This window comes from Protomyctophum bolini (assembly GCF_963924005.1).
Source record: "Protomyctophum bolini genome assembly, chromosome: 21".
Lineage (NCBI taxonomy): Eukaryota > Metazoa > Chordata > Actinopteri > Myctophiformes > Myctophidae > Protomyctophum > Protomyctophum bolini.
In genome coordinates this window covers 4053880-4077879 of record NC_137882.1, presented here as the reverse complement: position 1 = coordinate 4077879, position 24000 = coordinate 4053880, and the positions used below count along the sequence as shown (strand labels likewise).

Genomic DNA, 24000 nt, shown 5'->3' with positions numbered 1-24000 from the left:
CGACTATCTTTATATGTGCTGAAGTTTAAAAGAACACAGATTCAGCATACAATGTGAACTGTTTAGACTTGTTAAGCAGTCTTACAGCCTGTGGGGAGAGATCTGACGTTTGTACAAGGTTCATGTTCAAGGTTTCTTTATTTGGTCTCCCAAGGACCCGCCCTGCAGCATACAGATACAATACAAGACAACAAAGGCACACAGTGACCCGTACAACATTAAACAAGCACACACCAACATACCTAGTGCAGAAGAGGAAGAACATCACCTCATAACCTTCCACCCCTACCCTGTCTGCCCTCTGCAAGGACTCTGTTAAGGAGTGTGATTGACAGAGGGACAAAGGAATGCTTGTACCTAAACACGCATGGACCTCGTACCTCCTACCTGATGGCATTAGCCGATACTCAGGGTATAGTACATGGGAGGGGTCGGACACAATGTTCTTAACCTGTCCAATGGTGGCCTGCTCAAAGATGACCTGGGGGGTGATCGGAGGTGCAGACATACCCATGATCTTCGCTGCCATTTTGGCTAATCTAAGGATCTCAGATTTGTATTTTACAGTTAGGTTTCCAAACCAACTGGTGATACCATGCCTTAGAATTGACTCTATACTAGATCTATAGAAGCTCAGATTGTAGACTCCATCTCTACTCTATACTAGCTCTATAGAAGACTTTTTCCAATTTATTTTGTGTTTTTGGGGCTCCCATACAGGCATGTGTTTTCTATCCCCACAAATGTGATGCGACGCATTGTGAGCTTGTAGATCGGCGATTTTCAAAATCACTAAAGTTTTCAAATAATTGTAGTGATAAAAGTAAAAACTTTGGCTCTGAGATGTAGTGGGGTAGAAGTACTGGAAATAGTTACTTTCCACCACTGAACAATATGCAGTATGACAGTAGATCTATGACGTCCTGGTATAGATTATGGAAACCATGATAAGAACAGAATGAGCAGGAACACGCTTGCATCTCATATCATACTGTACATACAGTCAGGCCCTCTGATACAGTAGTAGACAATCATCATGTCATGGTTATCAATATGCTTTATGCAGCGTCGTGTCGTCTGAGTCAGACAGCTGAGGCCAGATTATATCACGTGTTGTTGTAGTAAAACGTGCAATATTTGTCTCTGTGGAGTATATGATAATATATATATGAAATCTATGGTTTTGTTTTTCTGTGAAAAGTCATCATGACCAGATTTGAGGAGAATTTCTTTATTTAGTTTTTCCCCAAAATGAGTTAAAGCAGAGTTTAAAGCAGAGTTTAAAGCAGAGTTTAAAGCAGAGTGCTGCTGGCATTAAGAAGAAGAAGAGAGAGCTGGTAGAGCCGCATGCAAACTGGCATGAGTACAAATTAAGATATGAAGATGTAACTGTGTTGTACCAGGGACCCCCCATCTGAACATGTGTTGTACCAGGGACCCCCCATCTGAACATGTGTTGTACCAGGGACCCCCCATCTGAACATGTGTTGTACCAGGGACCCCCCATCTGAACATGTGTTGTACCAGGGACCCCCCATCTGAACATGTGTTGTACCAGGGACCCCCCATCTGAACATGTGTTGTACCAGGGACCCCCCATCTGAACATGTGTTGTACCAGGGACCCCCCATCTGAACATGTGTTGTACCAGGGACCCCCCATCTGAACATGTGTTGTACCAGGGACCCCCCATCTGAACATGTGTTGTACCAGGGACCCCCCATCTGAACATGTGTTGTACCAGGGACCCCCCATCTGAACATGTGTTGTACCAGGGACCCCCCATCTGAACATGTGTTGTACCAGGGACCCCCCATCTGAACATGTGTTGTACCAGGGACCCCCCCCATCTGAACATGTGTTGTACCAGGGACCCCCCATCTGAACATGTGTTGTACCAGGGACCCCCCATCTGAACATGTGTTGTACCAGGGACCCCCATCTGAACATGTGTTGTACCAGGGACCCCCCATCTGAACATGTGTTGTACCAGGGACCCCCCATCTGAACATGTGTTGTACCAGGGACCCCCATCTGAACATGTGTTGTACCAGGGACCCCCCCATCTGAACATGTGTTGTACCAGGGACCCCCCATCTGAACATGTGTTGTACCAGGGACCCCCCCATCTGAACATGTGTTGTACCAGGGACCCCCCATCTGAACATGTGTTGTACCAGGGACCCCCCCCATCTGAACATGTGTTGTACCAGGGACCCCCCATCTGAATATATGTTGTACCAGGGACCCCCCATCTGAACATGTGTTGTACCAGGGACCCCCCATCTGAACATGTGTTGTACCAGGGACCCCCCATCTGAACATGTGTTGTACCAGGGACCCCCCATCTGAACATGTGTTGTACCAGGGACACCCCATCTGAACATGTGTTGTACCAGGGACCCCCCATCTGAACATGTGTTGTACCAGGGACCCCCCATCTGAACATGTGTTGTACCAGGGACCCCCCATCTGAACATGTGTTGTACCAGGGACCCCCCATCTGAACATGTGTTGTACCAGGGACCCCCCATCTGAACATGTGTTGTACCAGGGACCCCCCATCTGAACATGTGTTGTACCAGGGACCCCCCATCTGAACATGTGTTGTACCAGGGACCCCCCATCTGAACATGTGTTGTACCAGGGACCCCACCCCATCTGAACATGTGTTGTACCAGGGACCCCCCATCTGAACATGTGTTGTACCAGGGACCCCCCCCATCTGAACATGTGTTGTACCAGGGACCCCCCATCTGAACATGTGTTGTACCAGGGACCCCCCATCTGAACATGTGTTGTACCAGGGACCCCCCATCTGAATATATGTTGTACCAGGGACCCCCCATCTGAACATGTGTTGTACCAGGGACCCCCCCATCTGAACATGTGTTGTACCAGGGACCCCATCTGAACATGTGTTGTACCAGGGACCCCATCTGAACATGTGTTGTACCAGGGACCCCATCTGAACATGTGTTGTACCAGGGACCCCCCATCTGAACATATGTTGTACCAGGGACCCCCCTCCCAAAGATTTGAATTTAAAACGTGTGCTCTGAAAGAATATATATTCAAAGATTTGAATTTAAAACGTGTGCTCTGAAAGAATATATATTCAAAGGTTTGCGCCACATTTTCACGCCAAAAAAATAGCAGATACAGTATGTGCTACATCTATACATAAACTGCTAACTCATACATCTGCAACACATTCTCACTAACAAAATGCTACATTATGAATCTAAATGACATAAGTGTAGCCTTTGCGCCTTTAAGGTCGTCGAGGTTACAGTGCAAGTGCAACAGCAGAGCAGTGGTTGTGGCTTTTCTGGCACCACTGAAAAGTCTGCCATTAAAGGACCACTTCACCACTTTTCAACCTATCTTCATATAATAGGTCCTCACTAATAATCATGATAAAATGGCACGATCAGTCTGTGTCTCATAGGAGGGCTGTGGGCAGTCTTCCAGTGACATCATCATTAGGCAGATTGTTTTCAGGACTAGAAAGCCTGCAGTTTCTATTAGCTTGTATTCCCCATCGATGATGTCACTGGAGGACGGTTTCTGAACTGCCCACAGCCCTCCTATGAGACACAGACCGAGTAGAAAATTGCGCCATTTTTTCATGGTTATTAGTGAGGACCTATTATATGAAGATAGGTTGAAAAGTGGTGAAGTGGTCCTTTATTATGTTTGTAAATTTCTATGGGGGGAAAAATGAATATCAGAAAAACCACGCCTCCTGCTATGCCGCTGCACTTTATTCCCTCGACGACCTTAAAGGCGTATGCAAAGGCTAAACTTATGTCATTTCAATTTTTCATTTAGCATTTTGTTAGATTCATCAGTTTACGGTATGCAGACCAGGGCTGGGCAACTTTGACGATGGAGATGGGCCACTATATTTCCACACTCACTCCAGAGGGGCTATACAGTGCATATTACTGTCGTAGCAAAATTAGCCGATCTACAAGCTCAAACCGCGTGGCAATGTGACGCGCTTTAGAGCTTGTAGATCGGCTATTTTTTGCTATATTTGACTTGAAAACCTGAATAATGTTTTGCTATTTTTGAATTGGAATCCTGAGAAGTAACCTTTTTATTTAATTTCAAATGCATTTAGTTATAGTCATGTTAACTTTATGAACTGTTAACATAACTACATTGTAAACAGCTGAAATCAATACTACATCAGTATTCTGATATTAACATGCGGGCCGCATTATGTGAAGGTGGGGGCCGAATATGGCCCCCGGGCCGCCAGTTGCCCACCCCTGATGTAGACTAGCACATATCACTCTATAATGTATACTATACTCATAGCTTCACTGTACATACAGTATATTCTACTGTTAGACAGATATTAGGTTCTTAGCTTGCTTAGGATTATTGATGACAATTTCTATGCATTTCATACCAACATGTGTTGTTCTTGCTTACTGTAAATCGCTCTGGATTATCGTTACTATCGATTATTTAGAGTCTGCTAAATGCCTAAATTGTAAATTGTGTGCCCTATAGAGTGTCGCAGTCCCCGATGAGCGGCCCGGAAGATAATTTCCAATTCATTTTTGCAGTAGACGTTTCAGAAAGTTTGTATTTAAAGGAGAATTCCATGCTAGAAGGCTTTCTTACCTTTATTTGTAGTCGTTACGTCCCCACCAAAGAGGTCCAGGTGTTATTTTGTGCAAAAGCTCCTTATTGGCTATTTCCCCTACCATAAGCCCTAAATGAATTGCATTTAATTGAATGTGGCTATGGGGTGTTGTGCTAATTTGCTTATTTCCATCGCTCAAAATAATAATTATTTTGTATTTATCCTCTCTTCATAATGTAAATAATATCCCAAGCGGCACAGTTTACTACTTATTTCGATGGAAATAAGCAAATTAGCACGACACACCATAGCCCCATTCAATTACCGTAACAACTACAAAAAACACCTGGACCTCTTTGGTGGGGACGCAACAACTACAAATAACACCTGGACCTCTTTGGTGGGGACGTAATGTAATGTAACTACAAAGAAAGATAAGAAAGCAGAAAGAATGGAATTCTCCTTTAAAGACCTGTAAGCCTCGGACAAGGACAACTCGGATGGTGACAACATCACGACAATAATCAAAAATGTTTGGGCTGAACAAACAATTACAAAGAAGAAGAAAATGGCTGGGTACAACACTTTTTTTTGTTGTTTTTCTTCTTTCTAATTACAAAGAACAAAGAATTGTGTTTATTGTCATGATTTGTACCGTCCGAGTTGGCTTTAAACAAGGCTTAAAATGTTCTGGGTGGGAAACCATTCGGGTGTTTTAAGCATTATGTTATACTTTAGCTATTGAAAAATAGCAGATATACAAGATCGTAGCTTTGAGCACTTGGAAAAGCGCTATAAAAATGCAATTCATTATATAAGCATTCAATAAACCAACAACCTAAAACCATTCAACATAAACTGCAACAGTGATGTCTTGAAATCAATTCTATGACGTGGTAGACGGATGCTTTGATTGGTTGAATACTTTAATAACAGCTTGCAAAACACTACAGCGGTGCAGTTACTGTACAACCATGCTAAAAAAGAAAAGGATAACACTGTTGTGGTCCTACAGTATGTATTCAATTCATCAAGACTTATCGGGAGGGTTGGAGGCGTTGTTGAGTCGACTCCCTCTCTGGCTTCAGGAGGGTTGGAGGCGTTGAGTCGACTCCCTCTCTGGCTTCAGGAGGACAGGAGGGTTGGAGGCGTTGTTGAGTCGACTCCCTCTCTGGCTTCAGGAGGACAGGAGGTGTTGTTGAATCGACTCCCTCTCTGCCGCGGCTTCAGTGACCGGGCTGCCTGTGATGAAAAATATTCATGGAATAAATAAAATATATGAAAGACAGAATTGACTTACTTTTATATAAATCATTACTATAAAATCATACTTTTTATTTTTGGAATGCTGAAATAATCCATAACCTTTATTTGCTATGGGGGCGACCTTAAGGTTATACCGTAGCCTTTCATTCGTTCTCCGTCACGTACGCATTGGAAATCTCCAATCAACAGAGCTTCTGCCTTAGTTCATAGTTCACAACTTCACATTAACCTGGCTGTGTTGACTGAATTTTCGGAGGGAAAAGGAAAGGAAAGGAAAGGTAGCCTACTATGTTTACCCAGGGTAACTGGACTAAGCTCAAGAACTTGTTTACAGCCAGGCCCTGCTCATAGAACATTCTCTCCGGGCGAGGGGGGCCGGAATAATCGACGAACTGATTTGACAAATACGTCCCCTCGCCCGGAGAGAAAGATGTCCGTGTGCATCTCTTGAAAAAGTGGAGATAATTGACTAAATACACGTTTTGTGCCAGAACTTAATTTCACATGGATATAAAACTATAGGACCATTTTTCACTCCACGTCTTTGGAATTATTTAATGGGTGAGTACAAACAGAGCATTTATCACATTGATGCCGCGCATCTTTGCCTGTGATACATTTGAACATTTACGAAGTATAATTAAATGGCACAGGCATTCTAGGTCTAAAAAAACCCAGCCCCCCCCATAGCTCCCCCATGCACAAATGTCTGGAGCCGTCGATGCGCGGCTTCAGTTTAGCTGTTTATTTATAAATACAAAACACATCATTTCAACACTCTAGTGGAGGAGCCTGTAGGGATATTTCACGTCAATTTGTCTAAAAAGCGCCAAATTTTGCACAGATAGCTTTTGGGGTCGCCACAGCAGCCAAATCCTTATGGCCACCATTAACTTCCTATATAAGGCAAAACAGTTCTACATTTCATTATGCACTAAAATGTGGGCAGTTCAGAAACCCGTCCACCAGTGACATCATCGTTAGGCAGAGATTACAAAATGTATATATTTAGATTTTTATTATCGCGAGAACAACTTTTCTATTAGCTTGAAAGTCCCCATCGATGAGGTCACTGGTGGAAAGGTTTCACTCATTGTGCAGAAAGTCACAATTTCAAGTTTTCAAATGTATAACAATCATTTGAAAATAGCAGATCTACAAGCTCACAATGAGTTGCATTGCGAGCTTGTTGATCGGCTGAAATGGTTAGTCCTCCCGTATGTTTTGTGATAATAATAAAATAAATCTACAAAGTAACTCAAGTAAACATAATGAAGTAAAAGTACAATATTTGGCTCTGAGATGTTAGTGGAGTAGAAGTAAAAGTATTGGAAATTGGAAATACTCAAGTAAACTACAAATACCTCACAATTGTACTTAAATATGGAGTGCCATGGTTTTCCCCCCTAAAACATGATCATCAGGTAATATGATTTATTTATGTGGCCAAACCCACTGGTTGATTAAAGGGATAGTTCAGATTTCTTTAATTTAAAGATGAAGTGCCACCATTTTTGTATTTTTCCAGTTTTTCATGTGTCTATGAGGTGACAGTACTTCATTAGACACCCTGGAGTTGTTTTTATGTGCAATGGTGTATTAACTTTGTATTTAGGGTTTCTTCCTGGAGGCTAAACCCTTGACAGTCAAACGGGCCAATGAAGTAAACTGTAATATAGTGACACCACACTATCAGCCCCTCCCCTAACCCCTCCCCCTTTATCATACAACTAAAGCTGTGGGTGCGGCTTCAGTTCAGGTGGATCACCACCCATCACCACCCACCAGGTAAACCAGGCATACTTAATGAACTGGTGGGCGTGTCCACTTAAAAGCATGATTTTAACAAATACTGTACACTTTTTGGGAAAAGTTCTTCCCCCTTATATTGTAATAATACCTGATGATCATGTTTTAGGGTGGAAAAAAAAGGTGGCACTCCATCTTTAAGTTGTATGAAATACGTGCCATTAATATAATGGTTGCAACTGTATTCATTGATTGCCCGAGTCCCGTGGTGGGAGTTCTGATCAGGTTTTGGTGAAATATCAAGTAGTTCCGGTCATTTTGTGGGGGGCACTGGGGGCCACGCAGTAAAGGTAAATTAATCCACAAAACTAACATTATTTGTATTGCTGACCTTTTTTTTAAATATTAGTGCAACTTTCATTATTTTTTTTATTTTTTTTACCCCTCTATTACACAGAACTATGTTTTTTGTGTCCATATCACTACGCCCAAAAAATAGTTCCAAGTGATGGAGGGGTCCAAGTTGAACGAAAGTCGCGCTAATATTTTAGAAATAGGTCAACAATACAAATTACGTTCGTTTTGTGGATTAATTTACTTTTACTGCGTGCCCCCAGTGCCCTCCACAAAATGACCGGAACAACTTAATATTTCACCAAAACCAGAGCAGAACTCCCACCACGGGACTCGGGCAATCAATTAATACAGTTGCAACCACTATATTAATGGCAAGTATTTCATACAACTTAAGTTCACAGCTGCTGTTGTATGATAATGTGGGAGCGGTTAGGGTTATGATGTCACTAAAATGGTGTCATTTCGATTGGGCCTTTTGACTCAAAGGCTTTCAGCTTTCAGGAAGAAACCAAAAATACACATATTTGAATATTATAACCACACCTGGGGGTCTATTAGGCCCCTTTTCCACCGGTTGGTTCCCAATGAGAACCGGTTCAGTTCTTTTCCATCGGTTGGTTCCCAATGGGAACCGGTTCAGTTCTTTTCCATTGGTTGGTTCCCAATGGGAACCGGTTCAGTTCTTTTCCACCGGTGGAAAAGGGGTCTTAGAGTAATGCAAAACAGAAAAAGTACTAAATCACGGCACTCACGGGCATGGTCGATTCATCATGGTATGGACATGCCTCATGGTATCGCAAACGCTTTGTTCCGATTCGGTCATGTCATCATACCCGTACTGCAGGTCAGGCTCATCAGGATTTATATTACAGAGAACTGAGAAAAGAGAGAGAGACAGACAGAGAGAGAGAGAGAGAGAGAGGCGAGGAGGGAGAATGTTTCAAGGTTTAGTTATAGGGCTTCAGTGTCACCATTATTATATTTTAACCCATTTATGGGATATTTCACCGCTGGTAGAAACTGCAGTCACTCAATGTTAAGAGTATTTGTAATAGATATCAGTATGCTAATCACAATTAGAAATGTGCACCCTATGGCCAGAAAAATGATGAAGTCTGTGTGTTTGACTATAGAGGGTTTTACTTTTAAAGAAGTACTTCTAAAATTGCAGTATTGGTATTTTTACTTAAGTAAAACAATTGAGTACTTTTTCCACCACTGAATACAAGTACCTCAAAATTGTACTTAAGTAGGCTACAGTACTCGAGTACATGCACTTAGTTACTTTAGACCACTGGTCATAATGATAAAGACTAGCTGTGAAATCAAACAAACTCACATCATATAGACCTAAAAACAACTAGAACTGCACTCTGCCGAGTGCATACTTGCTTGTTGCACACTAGTAGGCCATAAATGGCCTACTAGTGCGCAAGCAGAGCGCGCAAGTACTTTCGACTGCTGGAAACTATCACATCTCAGTATCTCTGTGAAGGAACGTTTGAAATGTATAATCATTACGTGTAACTATTTGCTACCTAACTACTTTTTTACAGAAAAATTAATCATTGATATGTGATGAAAAAAAGGTATATAAACTGAATTAAAATATATTATACAGTATAATTATTTTATTACTTATTGTAAATTGTCAATTGTTTTAAATGTATTTCATTTTGTACTATAGTGATATTAATACTAAATCATGATCAGAGTAATATGTGTCTCTAACTTCAATTTCTGTAATAATACTTTCAAATTTGTTGAAATATACATGATCTAAAATACTTCCGAAATCTGTAGTTGGATTTGTTAACCAGATACCACATTACGTCATCGTTGAGAGCTGGGACCAGAGTACATGGTGTGTATTACCGTGGGCTCTCATACAGAGTATGTAGTTGTAATTTGATTAGCAGTATACTGTGGTTACTTGGTTCCAAAAAGTGACAGCCAAGTCTTTTTCAACGGTAAGTCTGTGCCTGGTTTGCTGGGACCAGTTACCACATTACGTCATCGTTGAGAGCTGGGACCAGAGTACATGGTGTGTATATGTATGACTAGCTCTCAGTGATGACGTAAGAGAAATGGTCATCTGTGTAATCTGGTCCCACCAGATACCACATTACGTCATCGTTGAGAGCTGGGACCAGAGTACACGGTGTGTATATGTATGACTAGCTCTCAGTGATGACGTAAGAGATATGGTCATCTGTGTAGTCTGGTCCCAGCAGACCAGGCACATATTTACAAATTACAAATCACATTACAACTACATACAGAGTATGTAGTTGTAATTTGATTAGCAGTATACTGTGGTTACTTGGTTCCAAAAAGTGAAGCCAAGTTTTTTTCAACCGTAAATCTGTGCCTGGTTTGCTGGGACCAGTTACAACATTACGTCATCGTTGAGAACCGGGACCAGAGTACATGGTGTGTATATGACGTAATGTTGTAACTTGTAACTTGTAACTAGTCCCAGCAAACCAGGCACAGACTTACGGTTGAAGAAAACTTGGCTTCACTTCGAAGAGACCAAGCGAAATGATTACTTGCGCACTCTGCTTGCGCAAGTAATAATACCTACATTCATAAGAGAGATCGCAGCACTTCCCACTGAAGAACACTCCCGCACACGGGGCGGTCGGGACGCACGTCTCTCCCACAACCGTTGTGCGACACGGGATGCACTGTCCATCCACGACCTCCTTGGGGCTGAGACACGGGATGCAATGTCCATCCACGACCTCATTGGGGCTGAAACACCAGATGCAATGTCCATTCACAACCTCCTTGTGGCTGGGACACGGGATGCAATGTCCATTCACAACCTCCATGTGGCTGGGACACGGGATGCAATGTCCTTTCACAACCTCCATGTAGCTGGGACACTGTGTGCAGAATCCATCGTAGTCCAAAGCGTAGCCGACCGCATCTGAACACTTCTTGCACTCTCCATTGCGACCATTGGCCATGAGCACTGTGCCTGCGGAACACATGCAATGTCCATCGATCAGCAGTCTGCCTACGGGACACATGCACTGTCCACCGATCAGCGTTCTGTCTGAGGGACAGCTGCAGACTCCCTCCACCACCTCTGCGTCGATCACATGCCAACACGGGTCGCACCTTCCGTCGTGTAACCATCGGTCCCGGGGACACAGTGACTGACACTGTCCGCCATCCAGGGCCAACCCAGCGAGGAGAGTGAGAAGCAGGAACATGATCAGCTCCTCTATGTTCAGGAGATCCTCTCTCTCTGGTGGTGGTGGGGATGGATTCAGTGTTCAGGAGAGGCCTCTCTCTCTGGTGGTGGGGATGGATTCAGTGTTCAGGAGATCCTCTCTCTCTGGTGGTGGGGATGGATTCAGTGTTCAGGAGATCCTCTCTCGTCTGGTGTCGGGTGGTGGTTTGAAGTGATACAACAAAGTACTTGGACAGCCCCTTTTTTATACTATTCTAAGCCCCGCCCTGAAGGGACAGCCGGGGGACAAACCCCCCCCCCCCCCCCCCAGGAGCAGAGATTGGAGTATAACATTTTACCTTTAATATATTCAAAGAAAGAAAACAATAGCATATCTACATACAAGCTCATAGCACGTGACTTTAGGCCATGATATGTTTGAATAGCCAAAGCATAAAGTAATGCTTTTTAGATGTAAAATGAAATGACAATGGGTTGAGACCTGAGCATAAAGCATAAAGTAATGCTTTTTAGATGTAAAATGAAATGACAATGGGTTGAGACCTGAGGACTCTGAACATTCTACATGTTTTATGAAAAATGTGGTTAATGTTTTCTAATCAAGTAAAAGTAAAAGTAACAATTTTACATGGGAGGGGTCGGACACAATGTTCTTAACCTGTCCAATGGTGGCCTGCTCAAAGATGACCTGGGGGGTGATCGGAGGTGCAGACATACCCATGATCTTCGCTGCCATTTTGGCTAATCTAAGGATCTCAGATTTGTATTTTACAGTTAGGTTTCCAAACAAACTGAATAGAATTGACTCTATACTAGATCTATAGAAGCTCAGATTGTAGACTCCATCTCTACTCTATACTAGCTCTATAGAATACTTTTCCAATTTATTTTGTGTTTTTGGGGCTCCCATACAGGCATGTGTTTTCGATCCCCACAAATGTGATGCGACGCATTGTGAGCTTGTAGATCGGCGATTTTCAAAATCACTAAAGTTTTCAAATAATTGTAGTGAAGTAAAAGTAAAAACTTTGGCTCTGAGATGTAGTGGAGTAGAAGTAGAAGTACTGGAAATAGTTACTTTCCACCACTGAACAATATGCAGTATGACAGTAGATCTATGACGTCCTGGTATAGATTATGGAAACCATGATAAGAACAGAATGAGCAGGAACACGCTTGCATCTCATATCATACTGTACCTACAGTCAGGCCCTCTGATACAGTAGTAGACAATCATCATGTCATGGTTATCAATATGCTTTATGCAGCGTCGTGTTGTCTGAGTCAGACAGCTGAGGCCAGATTATATCACGTGTTGTTGTAGTAAAACGTGCAATATTTGTCTCTGTGGAGTATATGATAATATATATATGAAATCTATTGTTTTGTTTTTCTGTGAAAAGTCATGATGACCAGATTTGAGGAGAATTTTTTTTTTCCCCAAAATGAGTTAATAGCACAGGCAGACTCTTCACATACTAGAGCATGTCTGAAATAAGTGCCAGACCTGAAATCGAAAGAATATGAAATAAATGCTTAAACATGTAGCTAGGTGTAATGTTAGAGTCCACAGAAGACATGTACATATGAAATAAATGCTTAAACATGTAGCTAGGTGTAATGTTAGACCACAGAAGACATGTAAATATGAAATAAATGCTTAAACATGTAGGCTACCTACATGTAATGTTAGAGACCACAGAAGATATGTAAATATGAAATAAATGCTTAAACATGTAGCTAGGTGTAATGTTAGAGACCACAGAAGACATGTAAATATGAAATAAATGCTTAAACATGTAGCTAGGTGTAATGTTAGAGACCACAGAAGACATGTAAATATGAAATAAATGCTTAAACATGTAGGTAGGTGTAATGTTAGTGACCACAGAAGTGGACCTTTAGGCCTGTTTTCTCAACTCGCTGTTTCTCTGCAAGACATTACTCTATAAGCCATATCTCCAAAACTGGTGGGTCAAACTGAACAACCAATATGTCGATTTGAAGCTATGATTCCCTGCTTTGACACTCAGTCAGATTTGTCACCAATATTAAACAAGAGTAAGTCAAGTTGCCATATGCTGTACTTCAATATATCTTGATGAGAAATATATTTTTATGGAATATTTTATATTGGGTAAAATATACCCGTGTTTAGTGATGGTGTAACAAAAATATGTTTAGTGTTCTTTTTCACTGAGGAAAACTATAAACGACGATTTCATCAACAAATACAAACTAGACTAAAATGTTTGGAAGGGACTAGTGGAAAAGAGATCCAGTGTAAGTTAAAGACACAAGTCATTTTACACTTGATTGTAGGCTGAAAATAGCAGATCTGCAAGCTCGCAACGCGTTGTGAGCTTGCAGATCTGCTATTTTCAGCAAGTGTAAAATCAGCCATTATGACAGCATCAAGGCCCACCAAAACACATTTGAGTCGACTACATCGACTGTAGATTTAGTAGACTAAAATCTTATGATATGTACGGTAGTCGACTAAAACCGTATAAAGCATAAAGCATAAAGTAATGCTTTTTAGATGTAAAATTAAATGACAACGGGTTGAGACCTGAGCATAAAGCATAAAGTAATGCTTTTTAGATGTAAAATTAAATGACAACGGGTTGAGACCTGAGCATAAAGCATAAAGTAATGCTTTTTAGATGTAAAATGAAATGACAACGGGTTGAGACCTGAGCATAAAGCATAAAGTAATGCTTTTTAGATGTAAAATTAAATGACAACGGGTTGAGACCTGAGCATAAAGCATAAAGTAATGCTTTTTAGATGTAAAATGAAATGACAACGGGTTGAGACCTGAGCATAAAGCATAAAGTAATGCTTTTTAGATGTAAAATTAAATGACAACGGGTTGAGACCTGAGCATAAAGCATAAAGTAATGCTTTTTAGATGTAAAATTAAATGACAACGGGTTGAGACCTATGAGGACTCTGTACATTCTACATGTTTTATGAGATGTAGTGGAGTGGAAGTACAAGTACTGGAAATTGGAAATACTCAAGCAAAGTACAAATGCCTCAAAATTGTACTTAAGTACAGTACTTAAGTAAAAGTACTTAGTATACTTTCCACCACTGAACAACATGCAGTATGACAGATCTATGACGTCCTGGTAGATTATGGAAACCAGTTGTTGTAGTAAAACGTGTAGTATAATTGCCCCCCCCGGTGCCTAATCTAAATATCGACTATCTTTATATGTGCTGAAGTTTAAAAGAACACAGATTCAGCATACAAACAGGGCCGTGAATACCAGACTAATGTGAACTGTTTAGACTTGTTAAGCAGTCTTACAGCCTGTGGGGAGAGATCTGACGTTTGTACAAGGTTCATGTTCAAGGTTTCTTTATTTTGTCTCCCAAGGACCCGCCCTGCAGCATACAGATACAATACAAGACAACAAAGGCACACAGTGACCCGTACAACATTAAACAACCACACACCAACATACCTAGTGCAGAAGAGGAAGAACATCACCTCATAACCTTCCACCCCTACCCTGTCTGCCCTCTGCAAGGACTCTGTTAAGGAGTGTGATTGACAGACAGAGGGACAAAGGAATGCTTCTATTATATTTACACGCATGGACCTCGTACCTCCTACCTGATGGCATTAGCCGATACTCAGGGTATAGTACATGGGAGGGGTCGGACACAATGTTCTTAACCTGTCCAATGGTGGCCTGCTCAAAGATGACCTGGGGGGTGATCGGAGGTGCAGACATACCCATGATCTTCACTGCCATTTTGGCTAATCTAAGGATCTCAGATTTGTATTTTACAGTTAGGTTTCCAAACAAAAGATTGACTCTGTACTAGATCTATAGAAGCTCAGATTGTAGACTCCATCTCTACTCTATACTAGCTCTATAAAAGACTTTTTCAATTTATTTTGTGTTTTTGGGGCTCCCATACAGGCATGTGATTTATATCCCCACAAATGTGATGCGACGCATTGTGAGCTTGTAGATGGGCGATTTTTTTCCAGTTTTCAAATGGCTCTGAGATGTAGTGGAGTAGAAGTACAAGTACTGGACATTGGAAATACTCAAGTAAAGTACAAATACATCAAAATTGTACTTAAGTACAGTACTTAAGTAAAAGTACTTAGTTACTTTCCACCACTGAACAATATGCAGTATGACAGTAGATCTATGACGTCCTGGTATAGATTATGGAAACCATGATAAGAACACAATGAGCAGGAACACGCTTGCATCTCATATCATACTGTACCTACAGTCAGGCCCTCTGATACAGTAGTAGACAATCATGTCATGGTTATCAATATGCTTTATGCAGCGTCGTGTCGTCTGAGTCAGACAGCTGAGGCCAGATTATATCACGTGTTGTAGTAAAACGTGCAATATTTGTCTCTGTGGAGTATATGATAGTATATATATGAAATCTATTGTTTAGTTTTTCTGTGAAAAGTCATGATGACCAGATTTGAGGAGAATTTCTTTATTTAGTTTTTCCCCAAAATGAGTTAATAGCACAGGCAGACTCTTCACATACTAGAGCATGTCTGAAATAAGTGCCAGAGCTGAAATCGAAATGTAAATATAAAATAAATGCTTAAACATGTAGCTAGGTGTAATGTTAGAGACCACAAAAGACACGTAAATATGAAATAAATGCTTAAACATGTAGCTAGGTGTAATGTTAGAGACCACAGAAGACATGTAAATATGAAATAAATGCTTAAACACTCAATGTTGACTATTAGGGCCGTTTCATACTCTATTTTAGAGCCTAATAAAAGTCGGTTCGGCTCTGTAGAGCCTACAATGTGACTTCATTTGAGGTTCGGGGGAGCGGGTACCGTCCTATAGTCGTCTCTTCGGTGCTACTGAAAATTTCTGACGAGCCGAAATCATTTCGGCACTACAGCGCCGAAACAGCGGTAAAATAGGAGTATGAATCGGCCCTTAGACTGATGGCAAAAAAGCCATGGCTGATGATTAAAGATTTGAGTGTGTGCATGTGCTTTTTTTATATGTATCCTAAATGTCAGTGCTATTTCTCTCCTTTCATTTTCAGATAGAGAACCACGTATCAGATATTGACAACTGAGGAAAAACATGGTAAAAACATTGAATATTTTTCTTTTTTTTCCTTTTTTTTTTTTTCACAAGGATCTGCACCAGTGAACTCTTAATAAACACTGCACAGCTTTCTGACTTGCACTGTGGTGTTCAACAGTGTTTTAGTTTGTAAAACATTACTTTTACGGTGAATCCAGAATAAAAAAACGGAAGAAAGTATCCCTTTAAAGGTGCAGCCAATGGATTGGATCTCAAGCTTCCAGAATATCCATTAACCCATTCTGACCTGAGATCAGATTCATACGAGGTTTCCACTGGACACACACACTGGTCTGATGAACCCATTCTGACCTGAGATCAGATTCTAAAAATGTCAGTCGTTCTTCGAATTTTTCAAAAATAGCAGACCTACAAGCTCGTATCGCGCCACTCGGTGGTGCGCTATGAGCTTGTAGATCTGCTATTTTTCAATAGCTAAAGCATAACATGATGCCAACACCAAAACGGGTGCCCGGTCAGAATGGGTTAATGGTCTCCTAAGTCATCAGGCTCTGTGACACTTGGAAGGCTGGATCTAGTGAAGGGCAGCTAATGCAGACTTTGAGCAATAATGGAGCAATAATGACGTTTCCAATGGCCCAGAACGGCCCTATAAACAACATTCATCTAATTGAATCTGGCAAAAAAAAAGTGGCTGCAAATGGCACAGCCCAAGGTAAAGTGTTCCCTCGTCTCCTTCAGTGTACGGGTAATGATGCAGTCACATCATCAATAGAGAACTTGTGTTAAATCTGCTTCTTCCTTGCACCTGTAAATATTAGTTATTTACGAGGAGATATAAGATAATAATATCTAGGTAAAAGTTTAAACTGCAGGGCTTTTTCATTTAAATGTAAAATATTTTGTTCATAAAAGTCTGACTTTTTTTTTGTCGTAGTCCTTAACCCATTAAGACCTGATGACACGAATGTTCACTTCTAACACCACACAACGTCCTTCACTGCCTTGGTTTCCGGGCATGTGGTGTTTGAGGGGCGCTTTTCTGGCTTTCAGAAATGAAAGCCGCTAAAAACACCTGCGACGTCATATATATATGGCATTCAAGTCTATGGACTTTTAATTTAAGTTTGCTTTAAGCAGTGACGCCATGTGTCAACCACAGTGGCCGCCACCTCACTTCACACGAGTGTGATTATTTTCCCTCTGCTCAGCCACATACAGAACAGTCTGGTTCATTTCCATATATCTGCTATACTTAACATTTCTAGCTGTGGCCCATATTTCTAAGATGCAGAACCTCTCCAGAGCACATACATAAATAAAAGTGTGGGGGGTGGGGGAGGGAACTGTCAGACAGAATGTGAATGTGAATGTTCTGCTTGCAGGCGCTACTGAGCAGGGAAAATAGCTTAAGCTTATCTTATACAAAGTTCTATATCCAGAGAGATTATAGACAGCCAGCTCCAAAGCAAACATTATCTTGACCTGAAAAAAAAATGGGAAAGCATTTTAGATGTTATAGCTCTATATACAGTATTATTAGCAACGTACGTTTTTTGAAAGTTATTTTGTTGCTGTCGGGCATAAATCTCGTATCTTTTTTTTCGTTTGTTTGTTTTGTAACTTAACCCATTCTGACCGGGCACCCATTTTGGTGTTGGCATCATGTTATGCTTTAGCTATTGAAAAATAGCAGATCTACAAGCTCATATCGCGCCACCGAGTGGCGCGATACGAGCTTGTAGGTCTGCTATTTTTGAAAAATTCGAAGAACGACTGACATTTTTAGAATCTGATCTCAGGTCAGAATGGGTTCATCAGACCAGTGTGTGTCCAGTGGAAACCTCGTATGAATCTGATCTCAGGTCAGAATGGGTTAATGCCTTACCTTACTGATCTACATCGTCACACAAAAGCATCAAAAGTATGCTACCTTTGCTTTTTTTTTAAAATTTGAATCCTGTGAAATTAACAGTTTTGGACATACGAGGTTCCCACCCGACAGAGACGATGTATGGAATCAGCGTCAGGTCTTAATGGTTTACGTTCTCCCAAGATATTTCTGTGGCCATTCAAGCCGGACATTGATTGATTGAAACCTTTATTTATTCTCGAAAGAGCAATTGAGGTTCTCCCTCATTTTCAATGCTGACGAGATTACATACATTATCTAAAACAATTTAAGACATGCAGGTATAAAACACAAAACAAATCTTCATGTAAGCCATAGACATTATTATATAGACAATGAGACAAAACATAAATTAATAAAAAATCCAATTACATGCTTTTTTAAAGCTCTGTCTCAATCCTCATCAGATCTACTGGTACTGTACATATAGCAGCAGCCATATTATATGTTTTAGAAGGAAGGAATAAAACTCTCACAGTGTGTTTTCTATCATTCTCTCTCACTTCAGGGTGAAGGAACAGCCAACCCAGTCTGTCTGCAGTGTGAGAAGAAGTCATCGCCGCCTTCAAGAGGGGATTGAAAGACCCTCTTCTGTGGCGTGAACCACCGTTTCCCCCAAACACTGGGACGAGACCCATGTTTGGGTCACGGATCCCTTCTTTGGTTTGTTACCTACATTTCGTTTTTGGTTATTATTCTTCCAACAAAAAACAAAGTTCTTCATAAATTCAAATAATTTTATAGATGAATAAGAACAGCAAAGAAATGCCATAAATTAGGGAAGAGAAATAAAAACACTTTTAAGAAGTAGCAAAATATGTAGATTGTCTATTTTCACTAGTTTGGGTCCCGGCCGGGAGGACACATCAAATTACTCTTTTTGGGTCTCGAGCTAAAAGGTTTGGGAACCACTGGTGTGACCAAGAACCCTTCGCCTACCCCTCCAAACCCCACGTTGTATCCTTGAGATAAATAACATTTAGATGGTGGTCTGTGCGTGCCACAAAAACGGACTGCGATGTGCATTCTTAAACGAAAAGATATCAATTTAATGCATTGGCCAATGGCCTGATGAGTTTGACCTCTGTTGACGTTTTTTGTTTCCGATCGTATGGCAGAATTGTGTACTGTTTCTGAAAGAGTCAAGGGCATAGCAGTGGCTGCCCTTTTTATATGGTTCCACAGATCGAAAGCCCATTGATTTTTTTCCCCCATCAAGATTTTCTAAAATATTTATATGAATTATGTTAAGCGCGGAACCAATTAAGCCATCCAGGCTCCCAGTGAATCATGACCATAAAACATTTGATTCTGTGTCAAATAATATTTGAATATTTATATTATATACTATATGCGAAAAGAGAGCTGAGCCAGAAGGCAAATCTCTCAATATACCGAGTAATATCCGTTTCTACTCTCCTTTAGATAGGGTGAGAAGTACAATCATTCATGTGAGAACCGCTGCTCCTTGATTTGGAAAGGAGCCAGCTTAGGTGGTCGGGGCATCTAGTACGGATGCCTGTAGGGAGGTCCTCGCTGCACGTCCCACGGGGAAGAGACCCCGTGATTGGCAGACCTAAGACCTGGGAGTGGGCCTGGGAACACTTTGGTTGCACTGGAAAGGGAAGACTGGAAATTGGAAATCTCTGTTGGAACTGTTACCCTGCGACCCGATTCCAGATAAGCATTTGAAGATGGATGGATATACAGTATATTCAATAAATACCCCTAGGGTAGGTACCCTCACAAAAACATGCAGTAATCCTGGTCTCTAAACTGCCTCCCCCTGGCCAGCCGGGGCGCCTGATGGAGGGGAAAGGAACTGGTTGGAATAACGTGTTCCTTCCACGCGCTACGACGTCCAACCAGGGAAACTCCACCCTGTTAGGTGTAAAGGAGCAACTTGGACACTCAGGCATGAAGGAAGCATGAGTTAAGTCCGTTGCTCTCCCCAGGTTGGCGGAGGGTGTGTAGAGCCCAGGATCACATTAGATGATTGACACAGGGGTGAAAAATGGGTTACAAAATCGTGGGATAAAAAATATATTAGAAAAAAAAGAAATACCCCTTTTTGCTGTTTGTTTTTAAACAGAATCAAATGATCATGATTCACCAGGAGCCTGGCTTGGTTTAAGACTTTAAATAATTAACATAAATATTTTCGGAAATGTCTATAGGAAAAAAAACACATGGCCGCCATTAAAGTGTTTATTTATTGAGTGTTTAATTGCCCTACTCATTTCCCTGCTAGAGAGTATTACAAAATAAGAAAAATATATACTTTTTCCTGATTTAAAGAAATTATTTTGATGGACAGGATGTTGATGACAATATTGTTACTGGTTTTTAAAATGTGAAATCAATGTACGCAACATTTATGAGACTATTCCACCCTTATGTGTTTTGACGTTTTTGTCGTGAGAGAAAAAAAACAACAAAAATAAAACGAACAGCATTCTCACGATCAACCACCTCCATATATACACGAACATAATAATATGGAACATCTGTTTTTGGCAAGTTTTGAATTCCGAACCCATTAATAAGCCAGTAGAGCTGTGAGCATAACTGTAACCCAGCTTATGCAGTTATCGCATGGCTGCCCTCTGAGGTTGTTCCATCATTATTATTCCAAGCTCCTGCCAAGTTTCAGAGGCAGAAATGCTTCCCTGGTGGCAGCCCACTGGCCCATTGGTCCCATGCCAGGAAGCAGTGCCCCTTTTGTCTTGATGCAGCCTCCCAACATGGGACTGTTGCTGCTGCTGTGATGGAATTGACGCCCCCACCTCCCCCAAGTCTCCCTTTGCCTGTCTGCATTGATTTGACCTTTTTGGTCAGGCGGTGGGGGAGTAAACCTTCAGCAAAATAAGTGCACCACACCACTCTCTTAGCTTAAAGGCATTTAAACAGTGACTGAAATATTGACGTGCATGGGGCCCCAAGCCAAGGTGATCCATGAATTTTCTCTGCAGAAAACCCGCGCACGTCCTTGAGTTGCATGCGTGCCCATGTGGATCTGCTCAGCGCCGAAGCGGCCCCTCCTCCCCGCCCCGGTCTGGCAGTGAGTTTAAGTGTTATTTAGCAGCACCAACATTAGGACAAATCAAATGGCAAAAGTATCCGATTGGGCTAAATAGAATATTTGCACCGGGGCCTATCACCATGAAGTTACCCCCACTACGACACTTCCCCACGCTCACCTCCTCCCTCTGTCCAACTTCCCTCACCCATAGTGACAGGTAAACGCCATGAAAACTAGAGTGGCAGCGCCCCAGCCCCGGAGACACGCCCACTACCTGTGCAGTGCCCATTAAAGGGACACACCTTACGTCAATCATAATAGCACATTCGAATGCAAACACATTACGGCTCCTACATTCCGGGTCAAAATGTATTGCTGCAAAAATGTATAGGGAAGTGGTTAAACTGTTACTGCATATGGAAATGTTCTTCTTTTTGATAAATGATCATTCACACCCCGTTTGTCAAAAGTTACTGCACATTGTTCTTTTTGAGTGGTGCAACCACTCCTATACGGAGCTTTGTGTGTCTCTGGCTGGGTCCCTGTGTCCCTGCCTGGGTCCATATGGTCCCTGCCTGGGTCCATATGGTCCCTGCCTAGTGCCTGGGTCCCTGTGTCCCCGCCTGGGTCCCTGTATCCCTGCCTAGTGCCTGGGTCCATATGGTCCCTGCCTGGGTCCCTGCCTGGGTCCCTGTGTCCCTGCCTGGGTCCCTGTGTCCCTGCCTGGGTCCCTGTGTCCCTGCCTAGTGCCTGGGTCCCTGTGTCCCTGCCTGGGTCCCTGTGTCCCTGCCTGGGTCCCTGTGTCCCTGCCTGGGTCCCTGTGTCCCTGCCTAGTGCCTGGGTCCCTGGGTCCCTGCCTGGGTCCCTGTGTCCCTGCCTGGGTCCCTGTGTCCCTGCCTAGTGCCTGGGTCCCTGTGTCCAAGCACGAAAATTGCGTTTGGTTGGTTTTCATCACTAAGTGTGACTGTTGTGCAGCCTAACACACGATAACTCTGTCATTTCTTGACCGTTTCGGACACGGGGCGGCACCCTGGGCTCGTTCCGGGGACCCCCACACGGAGTTGCATCACTCACTTCACACGGGTGTGATTTTTTTTTTAAACTTTTGCTGATATTGTTCTGTTTAACTGATTCCATATGTAGTAGTTTAAAGGAGTAGTTCACCCAAAAAAGATTAATTATTTTCTAAATACACCCCATGAAGCCTTGAATTCATGGAGATTTCTTTGTTTTTGTCGCATTCCTGAATGTGATGACTGTTGGAGTCTCCTACTAGAGACATTGGCATTCACTGGTCATCAAAATATTGGCTTAGGAATGCGACTATACTCCTTTAACCCATTCTGACCTGAGATCAGATTCATACGAGGTTTCCACGGGACACACACTGGTCTGATTAACCCATTCTGACCTGAGATCAGATTCTAAAAATGTCAGTCGTTCTTCGAATTTTTCAAAAATAGCAGACCTACAAGCTCGTATCGCGCCACTCGGTGGCGCGATATGAGCTTGTAGATCTGCTGTTTTTCAATAGATAAAGCATAACATGATGCCAACACCAAAATGGGTGCCCGGTCAGAATGGGTTAAATAACTGATATGGAATCAAATCGTAGTAGTTTAATAGAGTGATATTTTTTTTTCTCCATGATTGTATTGTAGTGCTATTGTTTTTGTTCTATGGAAAAGTCACCTTGCTTAAATCTCTTGCAAGGTCATAATACTAGCTTATCACAATGTTGTTCTGGCAGCACCAAAAAGCCAACTTTTCCTACTGCTCAATTCAACCAGCCTAATTATTACATGTCGGTAACAATGAGACTGGGTCATATTTATATGGCAACACATTTATTTGAGAGAATGGCTGTGCTATGTGTTTATATTTTATTGCTGGTGCTATTGCTATTGCAATTATTTAATAAACATAGTGACGTGTCAAATATTTTGCAAGGCTAAAACATTGTTGCATTCCACAAAAGTATTAACCCAATAACCCACCCTCTCTGTCTCTGTCTCTCTTTCTCTCTCTCTCGCTCTCTCTCTCTCTCTCTCTCTCTCTCTCTCTCTCATTAAGAGTGTTTATTTGCCCTGTAAATAGGTTTTATCATTATTATTTAAAATACATAGTAGATTAACTGAACATTTTATTGTGTTGGATAAAATTATAGGCTGAGGCCACATTATTGAATGTTGAATTGTTGGTAAACGCCCCATATGTTTTATCTAGAATCATGTTTGGGTGGGATATCGAACGGGGGACTTGTAGAGACTTACAAATGACTACTGTTGTATAGAAATGTACATTTTTGTAAAGATTTTTAATCAAAGGCATGTTTAGTGTCTCTTTGTATTTTAATTTCATGTCCCGTATGTATGATTGAAACTGTTTTCAGGCTTCTATAAAACATGGCAAAAGTACAATGACATGTCACTCTTGTGTTCTTCTCGGTCAATAAAAATGTTATTGTTTGTGACACATAATTAACCGGTAAAATATTTTTAACGGCGGACACTTTCTTTTACAAATAAATTCAAAGTGAAAGCCAAGCTTCTATATTCTCCGGCATCACTAGTTTTTGTAATTTTGTGTGAATGGAAATGACAGACAGAATAAACTAGCAACCGCAGAGATTCTGAATCTTTCAATAGCTTTTAACTGATGGCTCTGAATAATTAATTCATTTTTTTCCTTTCCAGTTGAAAAGCTTTTCAATCCTGACGGAGCCAACCAACTGCATCTCCTTGTCAGGGTTGAGTGGTTTCCTCATACATAGGTTAAACGGGGACAGCTGTGGGCCATCATGACAAGTAGTGG

The 24000-nt window shown here is 41.6% G+C and overlaps 1 protein-coding gene across 1 annotated transcript in view; it reads left to right on the top strand.

The window, feature by feature from the left end:
* The window catches only part of LOC308336089 (RNA-binding Raly-like protein), a gene marked incomplete at its 5' end in the record, with an annotated part of 110271 nt that extends 90356 nt beyond the window's left edge, over window positions 1–19915 (top strand). The window contains 2 exons of the mRNA XM_080793334.1: window positions 16248–16291; window positions 18673–19915. Of these exons, the coding sequence (XP_080649460.1) occupies window positions 16248–16280 (33 nt within the window). The 3' untranslated portion in view covers window positions 16281–16291; window positions 18673–19915. The remainder of the gene's footprint in view (window positions 1–16247; window positions 16292–18672) is intronic.
* Between the last annotated feature and the right edge of the window lie 4085 nt (window positions 19916–24000).